Genomic DNA, 20487 nt, shown 5'->3' with positions numbered 1-20487 from the left:
TACCACTTGATGGGTTAATTGATGCGGAAATGCACTCCCTAATTGCCAATGGTAAGCGTGGGCTATGGTGGATGGAGCCTTAGCTTCACCATGATGTTAGGATTAGGGTTAGAGTCATTAGGATTAGGTGCTATTCTATGGCAATAGCAAGAGCATAAACCTATAGTGTAGACACAATGAAGTAAACTCAAAGTGCAATCGATTCATAGAGAGAACTCTCTTGAATAAGCTTAGTGCTTTACATCCATTGGCTACAAGGGTTGCATCTTCTTTTCATTGGACCATGTCATCGTCTATCCTTCCTTATGTGGCTAGAGGTGTTTCCCATGTGGTGGAGCAATCTAGGCTCTCATCGTAACAATCCTTCCCTTGAGAGGCTATGAATGCCTCCCCCTTGAACTTAATTTCATTGGCTCCTCCCCTTGAGATCATATCATGCATACAAAGTTTTTGGTTTACTCCAAACCTGAGTTTTAGGTTTTCTCGCATCCCATGGTTTTGGGTGTACCCATAACCTCGTGCTTCTAACGAGCTCCATCATAGACGGAGTTTTTAGTTTACTCCTCAACTTTGGATTTATAAGATTTACCCAATTACCTTTTTCATTCATAGGCCATGTCTTACCTCTTATAGAGGCATTGTCTCAAGCATTTACAAACATGGCAGAGGCCAATGAATATGTCATGTCGTTGTCTTTGTCGTTGCTTTCATGTAGACATGTCCTTCTTCTTCATCGGTTCAGCATGTTGAGGATGCAATCTCTATGGAAAATGGAGTAAAATACACATACATTTCATGTGTAGTGCTCATGTGTGTACACATACATTTCATGTGTAGTGCTCATGTGTGTGCTCATGTGTGTCTATCCCTTATGGGTTTTACAAGAGGAGGTTACAATAAAATGACAAATGTGATGTAATTCTTTGTTGAATGCAAAGCACCTCTTCACAATGGTCAAAAGCACTTGGAAGTTTGAATATCTTCTTGTAGATTTGCGCCTTGTCTTTGTAAGTTCCAAAGCCTTTGGATGCACTCATTGATTGGGTGTAGAAAACTTTATGCTACAAGAAGGACTTCTAACCACACACTACACACATAAGTTGCAAAATGCAATCCAGCCTACCACGAGAGTTATGGTAATCCAAAGTAGGCTGAAAATGATCACAAAATGCACAGGAATTAAAAAAACACAAACAAACACACACACACAATTATTAGAATGCCACTAATCCAAATCTTACTATTCAAGAAGGGTAGCTCACTACTATTGAAGAAGGGTGGTGGCTCATTTGTATTGCCAAGAACATGCACATGCTTGATTAGCAATGCTAGTGATTAGGGGGAGGGAGAGAGGGAGAAACTAGTTAAGCCTAGGTGAGAAACGTCGACTCTGATACCACTTCATGGGTTAGTCGATGAGGAAGTGCACTCCCTAATCGCCACTGGTAAGCATGGGCTATGGTGGATAGAGCCTTAGCTTCACCATGGTGTTAGGGTTAGAGTCATTAGGATTAGGTGCTAGTCTATGGCAATAGCAAGAGCATAAACCTATAGTGTAGACACAATGAAGTAAACTCGAAGTGCAATTGACTCATAGAGAGAAGCCTCTTCAATAAGCTTAGTGCTTTACATCCATTGGATACAAGGGTTGCATTCTCTTTTCATTGGACCATGTCATTGTCTATCCTTTCTTATGTGGCTAGAGGTGTTTCCCATGTGGTGGAGCAATCTAGGCTCTCATCCTAACAATCCTCTCCTTTAGAGGCTATGATTGCCTCCCCCTTGAACTTAATTTCATTGACTCCTCCCCTCGAGATCATATCATTCATACAGAGTTTTTGGTTTACTCCAATCTGTGAGTTTTAGGTTTTCTCACAACCAAGGGTTTAAGGTGTATCCATAACGTGGTGCTTCTAACAAGCTACCATCATAGACGGAGCCCAAACTTTGGGTTTATAAGGTTTAACCAATTATGTTTATCATTCAAGCAGGATCTTACCTCTTATAGAGGCAGAGTCTAAAGCCTTTGCAAAACATGGGAGAGCCAAGGAATATGTCATGTCGTTGTCTTTGTCGTTGTTTTCATTTAGTCATGTCCTTCTTCTTCATCAGTGCAGCTTGTTGAGGATGCACTTTCTATGGAAAATGGAATAAAAGACACATACATTCCATGTGTAGTGAGTGCTTTTGTGTGTGCTCATAATTATGGGTGGTCTTATCGTATACATGGCGTATAGGCAGTGTCTATTCCTTGTGAGTTTTACATGAGGAGGTTACAATAAAATGATGAATGTGAAGTAACTCTTTGCTGAATGCAAAGCACCTATTCAAAATGATTGAAAGTGCTTGGACGTTTGAATATCGTCTTGCAGATTGGCACCTTGGCTTTGTAAGTTCCAAAGGCTTTGGATGCACTTTTGATTCGGTGTAGAAAACTTTATGCTACAAATAGGGCTGATGCTTTTGAGTTCGAAAGTGGCAGCGAGAAAGCCTACTAAGGCCAAGGACTTTGGCCAAGTTCAGAGCCTCAGACGGGTCAATGAATTGCGAGAACACGGGATGTGAGCTAATGCAGATGATAGTGTCGTATAGCACTGGCAAATGTGTCGTGCTTTGATGGAGTCGTTCGGCGGACCTGACACTAGAATTAATTGCGCCTTTTAAAGCATGCACGTCCGCCCAAGGGGTGCTGGGCGATGGGCATGTGGGCCCTCTCTCTTTCTCTCTTTGACCTTAACCTTAGATTCCCCTAAAAAGGGGCTTTTTCACGTGGTTTTGAAGGCAAAAAAAGAGGGTTTTGTCTTCTTTTTTCGTGCTTTATCAAAAAAAACTTTCAGCATTGAATGCTTCAAAGCTCACACACACACACACATACTTCTATGTCTGCTATAGAAAACGAAAGATTAAACAATAAAATTGCCAAGTTAATTGAGGATGCTAATGCTTATCAATTTTAATGATCTAAGGCTCAAATGAAAGCTCTTTACAAGCACTTCTTCCACGCGTGCAAAGAGAGTTATGTGCCCACTAAAAGTAATTAAAGAGCTAATGAAGTCAAAATGAAGTCAAAATCCAAAAGTTAAGCAACTTATTGAAAGCTCAAAACAAAAGGACTTTGAGAGCTCAATTGAATGCCCAAGTTACGTGCGATTTGGGTTCTTGAGGGCTCTATGGAACGGCGTCATGAAGCACACACCACACACATAAGTTGTAAAATGAAATGCGGCCTACCATGAGAGTTATTGTAATCCAAAGTAGGCTGAAAATAATTACAAAATGTACACGAATTAAAAAATCACACACACACACACACACACAATTTTTGAATGCAACTAATCAAAAGTTTACTATTGAAGAAGGGTACTGGCTCATTGATATTGCCAAGCACATGCCCATGGTAGCGATGCTAGTGATTAGGGAGAGGAAGAGAGGGAGAAATTAGTTAAGCCTAGGTGTGAACCATTGGCTTTTATACCACTTGATGGGTTAGTTGATGCAGAAGCACACTCCCTAATCGCCAATGGTAAGTGTGGGCTATAATGGATGGAGCCTTAGCTTCACCCTGGTGTTAAGGTTATGGTTAGATTGATTAGGATAAGGGTTTAGGATATGGCAATAGCAAGAGCATAAACCTATATAGAGAGAAGCCTATTAAATAGGCTTAGTGATTTACATCCATTGGCTACAAGGGTTGCGTCCTCTTTTCATTGGACCATATCATCATCTATCCTTTCTTATGTGGCTAGAGGTGTTTCCCACGTGGTGGAGCAATCTAAGCTCTCACCCTAACAATCCTCCCCTTAAGAAGCTATGATTGCCCTCCCCTTGAACTTAATTTCATTGACTCTCCCCTTGATATCATATCATGCATACATAGTTTTCGGTATACTCGAAACCGTGAGTTTTAGGTTTTCTCACAACCAAGGGTTATAGGTGTACCCATAACCTGGTGCTTCTAACAAGCTACCATTAGAGATGGAGTTTTTAGTTTACTCCCCAACTTTGGGTTTATAAGGTTTACCCAATTACCTTTATCATTCATAGGCCTAGTCTTACCTCTTATAGAGATAGTGTCTAAAGCCTTTATAAAACATGGGAGAGGGCAATGAATATGTCATGTCATTGTCTTTGTCATTGTTTTCATGTAGTCATTTCCTTCTTCTTCATTGGTCCAGCTTGTTGAGGATGCAATCTCTATGGTGAATGGAGTAAAATACACATACATTTCATGTGTAGTGCTCGTGTGTGTGCTCATGATTATGGGTGGTCTTATCATATACATGACGTATAGGCAATGTCTATCCCTTGTGAGTTTACAACAAGAGGTTATAATAAAATGACGAAAGTGAATAACTCTTTGTTGAATGCAAAGCACCTCTTCACAATGGTCGAAAGCACTTGGAAGTTTGAATATCTTCTTGCATATTTGCACCTTGGCTTTGTAAGTTCCAAATGCTTTGGATGCACTCATGGATTGGGTGTAGAACACTTTATGCTACAAGAATGACTTCTAAATAGGGTTGATGCTTTTGAAAGTAGCATCAAGAAAGGCTACTAAGGATAAGGAATTTCCCCAAGTTCAAAGCCTCAAACAGGCCAATGGATCTAAGGACCACGGGATGTGAGTTAATGTGGATTTTGGAACACAATAGAATGATGCCATTAGATAAGGGCATACAAGGTGATCAACAAGTTGTAAAATGAAACAAAAGATGCACAACAAGTAGTTGAGTCGACCTTCACTAATTGAGCAAGCAAAAAAGGAATCACCCGCCTCTAGTGCAAATGGGTGATGCGAGGGCCAACATATGATAGTGTGGCATAGCGCTCGCAAATGTGTTGTGCTTTGATGGAGTCTGTCGGACCCGACACTGGAATTAATTTCGTCTTTGAAAGCATGCACGTTCGCCCAAGGGGCGCTAGGAGATGGGCACGTGGGTCCTATCTCTTTCTCTCTTTGACCTTAGATTCCCCTCATAAGGGGCTTTTCCACGTTGTTTGAAGGAAAAAAAAAAGGGGGGGGGTTTGTTTTCTTTTGCCCTACTTTATAAAGAAAAAAATTTGAGCATTGAGTGCTCCGAAGCTCACACAGACACACTTCTATGTCTGTTGTAGAAAACCAGAGATTAAACAATAAAATTACCAAGTTAATTGAAGATGCTAATGCTTATCAATTTTAGTGATCTAGGGCTCAAATGAAAGCTCTTGACGAGTGCTTCTTCCATAGGTGCTTAATAAAGAGATTACGTGTACAATAAAAGTAATTAGAGAGCTAATGAAGTCAAAATCCAAAAGTTAAGCAACTTATTGAAAGTTGAAAACAAATGGACATTGAGAGGCCTATTGAATGCCCAAGTGACATGCAATTTGGGTTCCTAAGAGCTCAATTGAATGCCTAAGTGACGCGTTATTTGGGTTCCTGAGGGCCCTATGGAACGGCGTCATGAACCACACACCACACACATAAGTTGAAAAATGCAATGCAACCTACCATGAAAGTTATGGTAATCCAAAGTAGGGTGAAAATGATCTCAAAATGGACAGGAATTAAAAAATCACAAACAAACACACACACACACACACACACACACAATTATAATAATGTCACTAATCCAAAGCTTACTATTCAAGAAGGGTAGCTCACTATTCAAGATGGGTAGTGGCTCATTGGTATTGCCAAGAACATGTACATGCTTGATTATTGATGCTAGTGACTAGGGAGAGGGAGAGAGGGAGAAATAAGTTAAGCCTAGGTGCGAATCGTCAACTCTGATACCACTTCATGGGTTAGTCGATGCGAAAGCGCAGTCCCTATCACCAATGGTAAGCATGAGCTATGGTGGGATGGAGCCTTGGCTTCACCATGGTGTTAGGGTTAGAGTGATTATGATTAGGCTTTAGGCTATGGAAATAGCAAGAGCATAAACCTACAGTGTAGACACAATGAAGTAAACTCAAAGTGCAATTGATTCATAGAGAGAAGCCTCTTCAATATGCTTAGTGCTTTACATCCATTGGATATAAGGGTTGCATCATCTTTTCATAGGACCATGTCATCATCTATCCTTTCTTATGTGGCTAGAGGTGTTTCCGATGTGGTGGAGCAATCTAGGCTCTCATCCTAACAATTCTTCCCTTGAGAGGTTATGATTGCCTCCCCCTTGAACTCAATTTCATTGACTCCTCCCCTTGATATCATATCATTCATACTACAGAGTTTTTGGTGTACTCCAATCTATGAGTTTTAGGTTTTTTCACAACCAAGGGTTTAAGGTGTACCCATAACCTGGTGCTTCTAACGAGCTACCATCATTGACGGAGTTTTTAGTTTACTCCCAAACTTTGGGTTTATAAAGTTTACCCAATTACATTTATCGTTCATAGGCCCGGTCTTACCTCTTATAGAGACAGAGTCTAAAGCCTTTACAAAACATGGGAGAGACCAATGAATATGTCATGTCATTGTCTTCGTGGTTGTTTTCATGTAGTCACGTCCTTCTTCTTCATCGGTGCAGCTTGTTGAGGATGCACTCTCTATTGCAAATGGAGAACAATACACATACATTTCACGTGTAGTGCTTGTGTCTGTGCTCATGATTATGGGTCGTCTTATCATATACATGACATGACGTATAGGCAGTGTCTATCCATTGTGAGTTTTACAAGAGGAGGTTACAATAAAATGACGAATGTGAAGTAGCTCTTTGTTGAATGCAAAGCAACTCTTCACAATGATTGAAAGCACTTGGAAGTTTGATTATCTTCTTGCAGATTGGCACCTTGGCTTTGTAAGTTCCAAAGGCTTTGGATGCACTCATTGATTCGGTGTAGAAAACTTTATGTTGCAAGGACTTCTAAATAGGGCCGATGCTTTTGAGTTCAAAAGTGGCAAGGAGAAATCCTACTAAGACCGAGGACTGCTTTCGAGTTCAAAAGTGGCAGCAAGAAAGCCTACTAAGGCCAAGGACTTTGGCCAAGTTGAGAAAGTTGAGAGGCTTAGACGGCGGGCCAATGGATTGCAAGACCACGGGATGTGAGCTAATGCAGATTTTTTATCACAACAGAATGTTGTCATTAGATAAGAGAATACAAGGTGCTACCTAGCAGGTTGCAAAACAAACAAATCATGCACAACAATCAGTTGGATAGACCTTCACTGATTGAGCCAGCAAAAACAAAATCGGTTGCTTCTAGCGTAGATGGATGATGCATGGGTTGCTTAGCAGATGATTGTGTTGTATAGTGCTGGCAAATGTGTCATGCTATGATGGAGTCGGTCGGACCTGACACTATGTTAAGGCGGTTACGCCGCTAGCGGAAGCTAAATAGCGAGAACTCAACCAACAACTGAATTTGTCAGACGAGGACGGAGCTTGATCCGCAAGCGCATGGAAACAACTAGGTGGGTGTCAAATCACCTACTCGACCTTCTAATGACAATCACTACTAAGGAAATCAAATCTAAGTTCTAAAATACGCAAGTGACTGAAATCCGTACTACGAACGAATGCTATACGAAACAGGATCTAGAATCATTGAATCGATCTCAAACTCAAGGGGAAGTCTATACACTAGGTAAGAACAACACCCTTAAGACTTGAACTGCAAAATCAACCTATAATCACTCCGTGCGGTAAACGCGTATGAAGACAGGCCGAAAAATACAGGTGACCGAAACTTGACCCCGATGGTACTAATGTGTAGCTCTACTCGTTGTGGTTCTATAGATATGCTGCACACTCTATTCCGACACACAAGTTGGAAGAAAACTCACACCGAAGCTCGTAGGAACTTACCACACATAGAAGCCGATAGCGCGCACTCTTGGTATCAGTGCGTAGCTCTCGCCGTTGCTAACACAATGGCGGTGTCGCTTCTCCAATGGCAGCTCCGTAGCTCGCGTAGCAAGTAGATAAGACTCTCTCTCTCTCTCTCTCTCAGACACAGTCACGGCGCTCAAAAACTCATTTTGATTAATAATCTGAATCTCCTTAGGTTACAAAAACTTTGGCTTTTATACCTCAGCCTTGGAGGTGAGAACATCTCTAACTAATTACATCAGCAAGTGAAATTGCTTCGGGATTACAAGCTGGAAACTCAATTGAGTCCCGTTACTTAATGAATGGCTCAATTCAAAATCAATGTCGGAAAGACATTTATTACAATCAATGGTTACAAAAATGATGAGTGTGAGCAAAAATGTGGGTGTGATCCTCTGCTGGCTCGCTCAACACTCCCCCCCTCCGCGTTCATGTCGTCCCTGACATGACCTTTATGCGTGGTCAATAAAGTCCTGTCGTCTTGAGCATCTGCAAATGTGATTCGTATCGCAGGTTGTCGATGGTCAAGGTTGGGCCGAATATTTTACTCTCGTGGGTGAGAAAACCGGTGTAGAAAGCTTCTTCGAATGTTTGCATGTGGAAGCTAGGCAAAAACATAATCCTCTGGTATAGGAGGTGCAACACTTTTGGAGAAGGCTGCAATGAAAGGTCATACATCATATCAGTCACTGTGTCGGCCGTCGATAGTAGACTCGAGGTCGTGGCTTTATCTGGCGCGAACACTTCAATGCAAGCTAAGAGAGTCCTGCACATTTTCTTGAGCATCTGACACGAAAGGTTAGGAGAGCCAGTAAAGAGCTTGATGGTGCCCGTTAGGGTTTTCACCATGTAGGCTTTACCTATTCTCTCTCCTGCCTTTGGTCCTGGCATCCTTGGGTAATTAAGCCAATTTGGCTTCTTTTCTGCAATCCTGCCATGCTCTTTCCAGCTTCTGACTCTTGGCACCGGGCAGAAGGTTGCATCCTCCCGAATCTCCTTTGGTGCCTCTACCAAGTAGATGAGGTAGGCTGGGTATTTGTTCAGCCAACCTTTCCTCCATCTAGGCTGCGAATCTACAATCTTCTTTGATTGTTCCTCTTTTGTGATGTCGCCTTCGTAAAGAGCGACATACTGCTCCTCCTCTATTCTCTTTTTCGTTTTTATCACTTCAAACTTCATCAAAGGGAAAGGCAGGCTGGGTTGCATCCACTCTTCATGGAGCACTTTTGTGTCTAGTCCCTGAAGTCTAATGGAGATGAGGAGTCTCCTCTCCCATTCCATTTCCGCCTTAGCACTCTCCTCTGCTGACTTTTCTATTTGGTCATGGAGCCTTTGTTCTTCTTCTTCAGAGATTCCTGAAGTTGAGGCCACCTCTTGAACTGGGTTGGATCTTCAATTGTGGTTGCCTCTCCAGTTTCTGGTAGCTCTATGGCTGCTCCACCTGATCCTTCTTGTGGTGTCTCTGTCTCTCTTCTTTGTTGCTCTTGTAGATCTTGGAGCTGTTTGCGGAGGGTCTCATTCTCTGTTCTTAGTGTTTGATTTTCTAAAGTGAGCCTCTCCTCTGCTGCCAATGATCCCTCCGCAATGTGCAACCTTTGCACTTGCTCTAATCTTAGCTCTCTTTGTAAGCTTCGGACCTGGTCTTTTCTTTTTTCCGATCTCATTTCACCTGCTTTTTTATTTTCCTTTTACTTTTATTAATAAAATCATAAAAAAATAAAGGAAAATAGCAAATTGAAGCCAAAAAATTCCAAACATACATGATAAATAGCTGGTAACCCTGTGTATATGAATATACACTTATTTGTGATTTCTGGACTTAGATTACCACTTTTTTTCACTTTTTTGCTCCAAAAACACTCTTATTTAGTGATATTTACACGTCTAGAGACCCAAATTCATCATTTGATCCCTTCTTGTTGCAAAAAAAGGTATATAAGGGCATAAATATTATCAATATCCGCAATCAAACATAAAAATTGCAAAATCATGTAAGACACTGCCCTTGTAATATAATTTTTGTTTTTCTTTGTTTTTGGCGCTTGTAGTTGCTTTGTAACTCCTGTATACCTATATATCTCCCCCCCTCCTAGTCTGAGTCCTCCCGGACGACTATGAAGTGTCTGTGGGCGAAGCATTGTAGTTGTTTTGGTCATAAGTTCCCAATGCAATTTCAGAGCGATGATACAACAGTCTTTCCAATAAAGGTGCTCTTTGTTTGATTGAAGGATTGGTGGTCGGGTTTTGGGTTGGTGATACTTCGGTAGTAGGATCAGTCGATGGATTCTTCTTTACCTTGTTGTTCTTTTTCACAATCCAAATCTGCTTCCGCTTTGCTTGTGCTTGCCACAAACTCTTTGCGACCCAAACCTGCTTTGTTTTTTGTGTTGATTTCCTCGACTTGAAATACCTAGGAATTTCCGTTGATTGTACTGAAGGGAGTTTTTGTTTACAAATCTTTGGGATCCAAATTTGCTTGCTATAGCTTTGTGCCGTCATGAACTTCTTTGGAATCCAGATCTGTTTCACTGTCCTTGATTGTCTGGAATCACTCTGTTGTCTGGTATTGAAGACTCTGTTTTCCACCTTTGTGTTCTCTGGCACAACCTTTTTTGGTCTCCATATTAACTTTGACTTCGTTTTTTCCCAAGGTTGAGCTGTTATATTATTGCTTGTCTTCCTTATTCACTGTTGAGAATTCCTCGTCGAACAGTAATCCGGTTGTAAAGAAACTTTTGGTTGCCATTGCTTCTTCTTTTTCTCTTGTTGTTGTTTACCTTTGTCTTTGGATTCGTCCTTTGGAGTTGGCTCTGTTTCTTTGGTGAACTTAACTGATTGGCTTTCACCTTCGTATTTGATAAGCACTGATTTAGAACTCCAGTCAATCATTGCATTGTATTGTTTCTGCCATGGTTGTCCTAGCAATAATGGTTGTTGTGTAGCTTGGTCTTCAACGTAAAACATATGAGGATACACATATTGGTTAATCTGTATATGTAAAACTGTGCATCCGACAGTTTTGATTGAATTCTCAGAGTAACTCTTTAACTCTTGCTTGGCAGTTTGTAGTTTAGTGTCATTTGTCAATTGTCTATACAAACTGAGTGAAAGTAGGTTAGCTTGAGCTCCTGAATCCAATAGTGCTCTGGCTTTGATTTGGTTGGTTCCTACTTTGCATTCAATGATGGGTTCTTCTTTGTCATTATCCATTTTGTTATACTGACTGCGTTTATTCGTATTGCTCCTTCATTGCGCTGTTTCTGACGTAGTAGTCTTCTTTTCTCCATTCTTTCCTTCGCCTCGGCTTGCGCTTCCTCCACAATCTTTTGCTTTTTCTGGACACGCAGCTTTTCTTGATGTATTTTGAGAAGCATGTCTTGGGTTAGCGGCAAAAGATACTTTTTCACTCTGCATCCACTAATCCAATTGGGCATTTCTTCTCCGTCTAATGTAGCAAGCTTGACGTCTCCACTTGGTGATAGATCTTTAATCACCAGAGGTCCCATCCCTCGCTTTTTAAGCTTCTTAGCATGCTGTTTCAGAGTGTAAACTAGGACATAGTCCCCAACCTTAAACTCTTTAGTCCGCACATGCTTATCAAAAAATTCTTTTTGTCACCTTTTTTGAGCGTAGATAGAAGCTACTGCTTTTAGGCGAAGCTCATCTAGTTTTTCCAGGTCATCTATTCTATCAGAAAGCTCGTGCCTTGTCCACTCTAGATCCTTAGCCACCCTTAAGGTTGAAATCAAGAATTCTATTGGTAAGATAGCATTTAGCCCGAAAACCATGTTATATGGGGTCGTTCCTATTGATGTTTTATATGCTACCCTATATGCCCATAATGTTGAATGCATCTTCCGGTCCCAGTCAGTTCTCGACTCAGATACAATCTTCGTAAGGACCGTGCATATGGTTTTGTTTGTTGCTTCAGCTTGTCCGTTTGCTTGTGGATGATACGGAGCTGATTTCCTATGGATTACCATGAATTCATCTAGAAGGATCTTTATCACTTCATTTATAAAATGTGTGCCTCGATCACTCACAATTTCTATTGGCAATCCATATCGTACAAAGACGTATTCATACAGAAATTGTGCCATGGTCCTGGCATCTGCTTTTTGAGTTGCCTTTGCTTCGACCCACTTTGTTAGATAGTCTGTAGCCACAATGATGTATTGTGCATGAGTCTTATATGCAGGAGGTGAAATGGGTCCGACATAATCAATCCCCCATTTTGCAAAAGCTCTCGCCCCCATCATTGGTCTAAGCAGCATATCATCTCTTTTAAGTGGTACTTTGGTTCGCTGACAGTCATCACACCGTTTAACGTATTCCTCAGCGTCCATATGTAATGTTGGCCACCATATTCCTGCGGCTAAGACAAGTCTTGCTGTCTTATCACCTGAGAAATGGCCTCCACCTACTCCTCCATGAGCTTGCTCCAGGATTATCACATACTCAAACTCTGATGCGCAAATCCTAAGCTGGTTGTTTTTACCTCTCTTATAGAGTTGATCTCCTATGAAAGTGTAATCTCTAGCTTCTGTCTCTACAGATTTCTGACGAGCTTTTGACGTTCCTTCTGGGAAAGTTCTATTTGTGAGATATTCAACAATATACTGACTCCATTCTGGAGCGATCATTATCTGATATAATGTCGAATACTCTGCTGGCGGTTTTGATGAACATAAATACATACAGTGACATATTCATGTACGCTTTCTTTCATTCCTGGCCAATAGACTCCCAATTGTAACAAATTCCTATATGTGTTCCTTCTTGAACAATGAAATGCACATTCCTGAACATGTGCTTCGCGCAGATATATATTATATTCCTCAGGATTGATGCATAGTCGTAAAACATGATCATTTCCCAATTGATACAACCTTCCTGCAACCAATTGAAGATTCTTGGATTGTTGAATAGCAATATGTTTCTGGTTGTATTCTCTTCTATCGAACTCTCCTCCATAGGTTAATAGGTTAACGACATTTTGAGACCACTTCGGTATCATTTCTATGTTGAACAAGTACGCGTCTGGCATGTCGTCATCTACTCCTATAGGGTCTTCTCCATTCGTCAATCGCGAAAGATGATCAGCTCTAAGATGTGTTTTTCCTTTCTTTACAACTACCGTGAAGTCGAATTCCAGTAAGATAATGAACCATCTCACTATTCTCCCGGTATTGCATGGTTTATTCACTAGGTAGAGCAAGGCTTGGTGATCCGTAAAAAACACAAACTTATTGGCTAGAAGATAATGCCGAAATTTCTTCACAGCATATATCATTCCTAATCCTTCTCGCTCTGTTGTGGTGTAATTCTTCTCTGCATTGTTGAGCTGTCGACTGGCGTAACAGATAGGAAAATCCATATTTCCTTCTTCTGGCTGAGCCAGAATGCATCCTATTGCATATGCCGAAGCATCTATATGCACATGGAATATCTTCTCCCAATCTGGTGATTTCAAGACTGGAGCAGTAATGAGTGCCTCTTTCAATTTCTTGAACGATTCCTCACACTCATCTGTCCATTCAAAGTTCACTATCAGCCTGTAAAGTGGTTGGCCTATTATAGCGTACATGTAAATGAATCGTCTATAATATCCGCAATGTCCCATAAAGCTCTGCACTTGTTTCGCATTGGTTGGTCTAGGCATATCCACTATAACTTTTATCTTCTCTAAATCCGTGGATATTCTGTTTTGTGAGACAATATGTCCCAGAATTCTTCCCTGTCGGACCATAAACACACATTTCTCAGGATTGAGACAAATGCGGTATGTCCTACATTTCTCAAATACTTTTCTTAGGTGTTCTAGATGCTCATCTCTCAGAAGAGAATGTACACACAAGTCATCCATGTATATTTCTAGAAACAACCTTAAGTATTCCTTGAAAGCATGCGTCATCAGCCTCTGGAAGGTTGCGGGAGCATTGGTTAGACCAAAAAGCATAACCCTATAAGCATAGATTCCCCACTCCGTTGCAAAAGCTGTTTTATGTTGATCTTCCAGTGCTATGGCTAGCTGGTTATATCCTGAAAAACCATCAAGAAAAGAGTATGCTGTTTTCCCTGATACACGCTCTAGAACATGATCAGTTATTGGCAGGGGATAATTGTCCCTGATTGTTGCAGCATTCACTTTCTTTAAGTTGACACACACTCGGTTGCGAGACGGGATTAAACAAGGGGCACATCGTTACCAAGCGCGAGCTTCTTGCTCGTCCTTCCTCAAGAAAGGGTAAGAACCAGAACCTCCTTTGTCAAGAAGCTGATCCAAGAAGGTGTAGGGTTTGCACCTTATGAGAAGCGTATCACTGAGCTTTTGAAGGTGGGAAAGGACAAGAGAGCTCTTAAGATGGCAAAGAGGAGGCTTGGAACTCACCTAAGGAGGAGGAAAAAGCATGAGGAAATGTATGCTGCTCTCCGGAAGCAGAGATCTACTGGTGGTACTGAGAAAAAGAAGTGATTGTCATACGTGGGGAAAATATTCTCCATGGTGGACTACAATTCCCTTATCAGAGATCACCGCCACAGAGATACCTAGGTGTGATTCTCATTTTTTTGTATCTGTAGCAGAAAACTGCAGTTGATATTCATCACAAAAGAGAGAGAGAGAGAGAGAGAGAGAGAGAGAGAGAGAGAGAGAGAGAGAGAGAGAGAGAGAGAGAGAGAGAGAGAGAGAGAGTGCACTTGGGGCTCAGGAGCGATTGAGAGGGATCAGGGAGACGTGGGCCCAAATGGAGGATCCAGGGACCAGATTTCGCTTCTTCTCTTTGTAGAGTCGGCGCCGCCGGATGAGCTCATCGGTGACCCAAGGCGGAGTATCGAGGCAAGGAGCTTTGGAAAGTAAAGTGATGTTTGTTATAATCAACACAAACCATTATAGCATAAGCTCAGAAGTCAATTCAGTCTTTTACTAGTGTATTTTGTGCTTGAGAGTCCACGGCAAGATTAAGGCAGAATCAAGCTGGCATGGTACTCGGGTGCCTACCTATTGCCTTGTCGAAAGGGGTACGAAGAATCCGTGCATGACGTTGGTCACCTCGAGGCTCGGCCTCTTTATAATCCATTTTGGATTTGGACCAGTGTCTTTAGAGCCAAGTCCCGCCGTAGATATATAGATTAGCCTTTTCTGAAGGAGGAAGAGCAAAAAAGAGAGAGGTTGAGAAAGTTCAACAACTCTTCTCGTGCGAGCGGAAATAACAGGCCCGAAGGAAGTTAATCTCAATTGCACGGCAAATCAACTTTTGCCACCTAGCTTTGATGCCCCTGTGCTAAGGATTTCCACCTCCTTGTTTGCATTAGGCGTAAGAATCTCATTGCTCTTCCCAGTTCCTCTTTGATCTTTTATCTAGAAGAAAAAAGGCACAAGTGCTTAAAGCCCCGTTCCACCAGTTGCATAGGGGGCTTACAAATGTTATATGTGCTTTGCAGAGTGGTCTCGTCTAGGCTCTATAGGGCATACGGGGGCTAAGTGCTTGCGCTCTAGCCACCGCAAAATCGTGCCTCAAGCTGCAATTTTATAGTGCATGCACTAGAAAAACGTGGGTGGCACTAAGAAAAGTAAGGACAATAGAGTCGCAACCAATCATAGCTCTTTGAGGAGAGATTGGGTGGTGCAATTGCAGGCGGACCACTCTAGTTTACGTTCAACATGACCAGAAAATATGGTTACAGAGCATGAGAAGCTTTTGTCTCCCAACCGTTGCACTGGTCACGTCTCCCAACTAGTACTACTAGTAAATCCCCCTCAGCATCACCAGCTACCCTCAAGGAAAATAACTTTATTGAGGGACTTGCTCGTTTTTTTTGTCGCTCGAAAAAACTCGCTCACCCTCTTGTAAGACTCGGTCTTATGAATCCGTGTTCAATAAGTTGACGAAGCTGTTCTTTTAATTCAATAGCTTCAGGGAGGGACATTTTGTAGGGTCTTTTTGAAATTCGCTCACTACTTGGAAAGGTTTCTATTTCGTGGTCTATGTCCCTTGGGGGAGGTAAATTTGAGAGATCTTCCGGAAATATATCCGAAAATTCCTTACGCCATTTTGGAGTTGTGTTGTCCTCTGAATCATCCTCCTTATTGAGTTTTACTACAAAGATTTGTTGCCCCTTGTGTAACCCTTTCAAAAGACGACTAGCCTTAACTAAATGAGCCTTAGGCTTCCCATTTGATCCTTGTACTAATGTTTCTTCACCTAAGTGATTTTTGAAGGATAGGTTCCCTTGAGCACACTGAATATGGGCTTGATTTTTTATTAACCGATCCATTCCTAGAATACCGTCAAAGATTCCTACTGGTAGAGGTCGAAAGTAAGATGAAGTGAGGGTTCCTTCCAGTTCAAATTCAACTTCCCCGGCTGTAAATTGAGATAGAACCTCTTTCCCATTTGCTAGTTCTACCACTAATTTCTTGGTGGGATATTGGTTTAATCTGAGTTTCCTAAGCATTTAGGGGGGAGAAAAGAGTGTATGCTTCCACAATCTATAAGTAGTTCAAATTTGTCACCTTCTTTGTTTGCAATGGTTTGGATGACTGTATATTGTTGCCGAGCTCCAGGGTTATCAATGGCAGCAAAAAGAGTAGCTCTTTCATCTTCTTCATCCATCAAGGTTGGCTCTCCCACTGCATCATAAGCTCTGGCTCCTCTACCTCTTCCTATGTCTCGTCCTCTATTTCTTCCTCCTCTTTGATTATTTCCTTGGCCTATCTGAGTCTAAGGAGTAGTTCCAGCAACAACTCTGCGATTTTTCTCCTCGGGGCATCGGCTCCTGTAGTGTCCCATTCGATTGCATCCATAACATCTGATATTTGGAAAAGCCTGTTCTATAGTAGCTGCAATTGTCACTGCCCTTCGTTGATTTCCTTGGTTGAAATTTTCCCTTGTCCTTCCTCTAAAGTTATTATAGTTATAATAGTTCCTTGCAGGGGGGTTTCCTTCAGTCGCAAGCGGTTTAGCTCTGAGAAGGACATCTTGAATAGATGTGAGTCTCATAGCTTCTAAGTGGGTACTTAAAGGTTTGTTTAGGCCCTGACAGAAGCGAGTAATCTGTTGTTCCGTTGTCATTGGTGGTGCATAACGTCGTAAGGACACATATTTGGTGTAGTATTCTTCTAAAGTAAGTCCTAACTGTCTGAGGGTGAAAACTTCATTCATTCTAATAGCTTGATGAGCCGGAGGAAGATATCTTTCTTTCACTGCCTGTTTCATTCTTTCCCAGGATGGACTAATGGAAGGATTATCTCTACAATGCTGTTTCCACCAGAGTTTCGCATCTCCAGTGAGTCGAAACATTCCTAGCATTGCCTGATTTTTTGAAGCAGTTCCTGCTGCCAGGAAATAGTCATCCATGACATTGAGCCAGGCTTCGGCAACACATTCTAAGTTGGTTCCCTCTCCCTTAAAGGTTGGGAGTTGAACATGTTTTAGTAGTAGTTTCTTCTCCTGGGTGGGAGTGTAAAGGCTTTTTGCATTACCCTGAGTTTTTAATTAATGAAGATCTTTTAGTGATAACAAGTAATTTTGTGTTGTCATGCAATTTTTCTAGTCTATATATATACTTTCAGAACTTTGAATCAAAACAGAAACCCAAAAATTACTATAATCATTCCATTTGAATTACACAAAACATGTCATTCTCATCAAACCATGGTATATACAAGAGTTAATACAATCACTGACTCATACTATGTACAAGATGGACTCATACTATATACAAGATGGACTCATACTATATACAAGTTGTAACTCTCTATACCAAGATCTTCTTAACCACTGGTGGGTCTGACACGGGATCAAAAAATATAACATCTTTTGATCCTCTAAACTTAGGGCCTACCCTCATGGGTCTGATCCTACCTTAGTATATAAATTTAGCTACCTGATCAAATACCCACTGATTTTGAGACACCTCTAGCCCATCTATAGTAATAGTCTGATCCTGATCTTCAGTACCACTGAAAAAGAAAACTTCGATGGTTCGAAGTGTTTCTGCCCATTTGAGTCTCTTCAAATTTAGTGCCAATCCTTCTATATGTCCCGCATCAATCAAGAAAATTCCGCCAAACTGTGACCAACTGATTCCCCATGTAGGAGGAGGGGAAAACATTTCGTCTAATAATTGCATGATGCTCTTGCAAAATAAGAATTTACTGGAGTTGCAAGCAACATCGAACATGATTTTGAAGATCGTAAACTTTCGGTAAGCTTGGCGGACATTTTCTTGTATTGATTGATAGGGAAATTCTCATCTCAAAATATACTACAATTAAAAATGCAAAATAACTTATTGTGCCTATTTTGTCAACTTTTCATCCTAGGGTCAGGACCTTGTTAAATCATGCTCTGGTACCACTTGTAAGAACCCCAAACACGTCGACACCAAAAAGCGGGATGGGATCGTTGACAGGTCTCTAGGCCTAATAAAATATGAGTCCCTAAACAAGAAGAATCTAGAGAATATGCCTTTTCCATTAATAATAGTTTAGGTTTATAGCCCTAGAAGGAGACCTAGTCCTGTCTCGCATTGCAAACGGGACAACTTGTTGAATTAAAAAAACTATTCCGGTCCTATAACTTCCATCATTCGGATCAAGGTTTCCTTAGCCAACACTTTTTCCCCCTAACATATGTGAGGGCACAGCCGCTGGTGGACTCCTCTTCCAAGTGGAGAAGTCTCTAGATACTTTCAGTGCGCGGGAATGATAGTTACCTGATTAATCAGGTCCACCCGTCCATGATTGACAACCTTAGTCAATCCCCACTTACCACCCCGCACTCACACATGTTGCTTTGTTATTTAATTATTACCACATTCTTGTCACAATTAAAACAATGATTTCTTTTATCCTTCATAACTGAATTTGATTAAAACAGCCCTTGAAAATAGTATTGAAAACATTCTTTTAGCAAACAGACATCTTTAGACTTAAGACAAAGTACTGTCATTCTGGAGTAACTCTGACCAGTACTGGCTTGTCTCAAGACCACCAATACAGGGGTGAAAAAACGGCACCCATTCCTTATTTATAAAAACCTGGGTGGAAAAAGTCATCACCCAAAATCCAGGCACCCATACGCCAACCGGTTGCCCATACAACCGGGCGGTTCCTCTAGGATAAACTCGATATCCTAAGTAATATCCACAAGCACAGACATGCACGGGGTAAAGACGCCACACGCATCGAAGAAATCAACTCGTCCATGGGAGTCGCCATCATTACTCATTACCTGGAGTAAAATATTCCAAGGAATCAGAGGTGTCTTGAGACAAGTTGTCTTAAGGATTATCAAACATTTCTTTCCTATGTCAATCACTCGTAGCCCAAACCTTTCTTTCCTATTTACAACCAATGCTCGTTGGTTTCTTGGAAGTCACCTTCCGTTTTTACGGCCAGTTACTCCTTCCTAGTTCTTACGTATGCAATGTTAATTTGTAAACAAACTTTAAGCTATTCAAAGACTTAAGTGAATAAATGGAAATCCACTTGTGATGACTGGTCAGCCATTTGCTGCTGTACTGGCGCCTGCAGACTTTTCTCCGTAGGCCTATGACTAGGCCCAGCCTCATGGTCATGAGTTGCTCTATCTATTTTGTGGATTGTATCCTCTTCATCGAAAAGAGGATTTCCTCTCATTCTTGTGGGAGCCATATTGGTAGCCTTTATAAAAGGATACTTAATCGATTAGAGCATTAAATGAATAATCTCTTTTATTCCTTTTATCCAAAAATAGGGATTGTCGGAGTAAATAGATATCCTTGTTAATTATTTGGATGAGATATTTCTCCTATAGCTTCTTGGTACTATTAATATTCTCCCATAATTATCGTATAATTGTTGGAGCTATTTTACTAAATTCCTCTTCTAATTTATGTTCCAAAATAACTTATTTTGGCCTTAGTAAATTATGATTTATCTATCTCCTGGTGGGATATTTACCCTAGATGGAGTTTGATATGTTATAGCTCTAGTAATTTTCTGGCTAACTTACAAATTGATTTATAAATTTCCCTTCTAGATTTATGATCTAGACAATATTGGGCTACGCTAATTTGTTATTTGGAGCTAAGGTAATTTCAACTTTCAAAAGTTGTTTCCTATCTCTAATAATTACAGTGTAATTATATAAAATCATTTACTAATTTTCTTTCTCCAATTTATATACAATTTTTTTTAATATTAGTTAAGATTAGTACTTAAACTAATTAATTGGGTATGATCTATTTATCTTGGGTTTCTAACGGTAGTTTATACCTTTGATAATTATCATATAATTATTTAAGTTAAATGTTTTATTTTCCCCTTTTATTTAACATCAAAAACAATGTTTTTCTACTGAGATAATTAGCTAAACTAATTACTTGTGGTTAAGATAATTATCACGAGTTCTTTAAGATGTAATTTTCCTTTGAAAATTATCTCAAAGCTTTGTAGTCTAATTTACTATTTTCTCCCTTTAATGTTTTCTTAAGACACTGTTTTTCTAATGAGATAATTAGATAAACTAATTATCTGTGGTTAAGATAATTAACACGAGTTTCTTAAGATGTTGTTTACCTCTAAAAATTATCTCAAAGCTTTTTAGACTAATTTTCTATTTTCCCCTTTTAATTTTTCTTTTAAAACAGTATCTTTCTACTGAGATAATTAGCTAAACTA

General features: G+C 40.6%; 1 protein-coding gene and 1 pseudogene across 1 annotated transcript; one reads left to right on the top strand and one right to left on the bottom strand.

The window, feature by feature from the left end:
- LOC147466018 (large ribosomal subunit protein eL36z pseudogene) overlaps positions 1–14384 on the top strand; it is a 55784-nt pseudogene extending 41400 nt beyond the window's left edge.
- Positions 14385–16543: 2159 nt separating this feature from the next.
- On the bottom strand, positions 16544–17179 carry LOC147466017 (uncharacterized). Its single transcript, XM_086504543.1, has one exon. It carries the CDS (start codon positions 17177–17179, stop codon positions 16544–16546), a length of 636 nt encoding a protein of 211 aa, XP_086360669.1.
- Between the last annotated feature and the right edge of the window lie 3308 nt (positions 17180–20487).

Source organism: Adiantum capillus-veneris, chromosome 1 (assembly GCF_014529385.1).
Source record: "Adiantum capillus-veneris isolate H3 chromosome 1, ASM1452938v2, whole genome shotgun sequence".
NCBI classification, from domain to species: domain Eukaryota; kingdom Viridiplantae; phylum Streptophyta; class Polypodiopsida; order Polypodiales; family Pteridaceae; genus Adiantum; species Adiantum capillus-veneris.
Note: the sequence above shows the minus strand (reverse complement) of the source record. Positions and strands in the feature narration are given on the sequence as shown.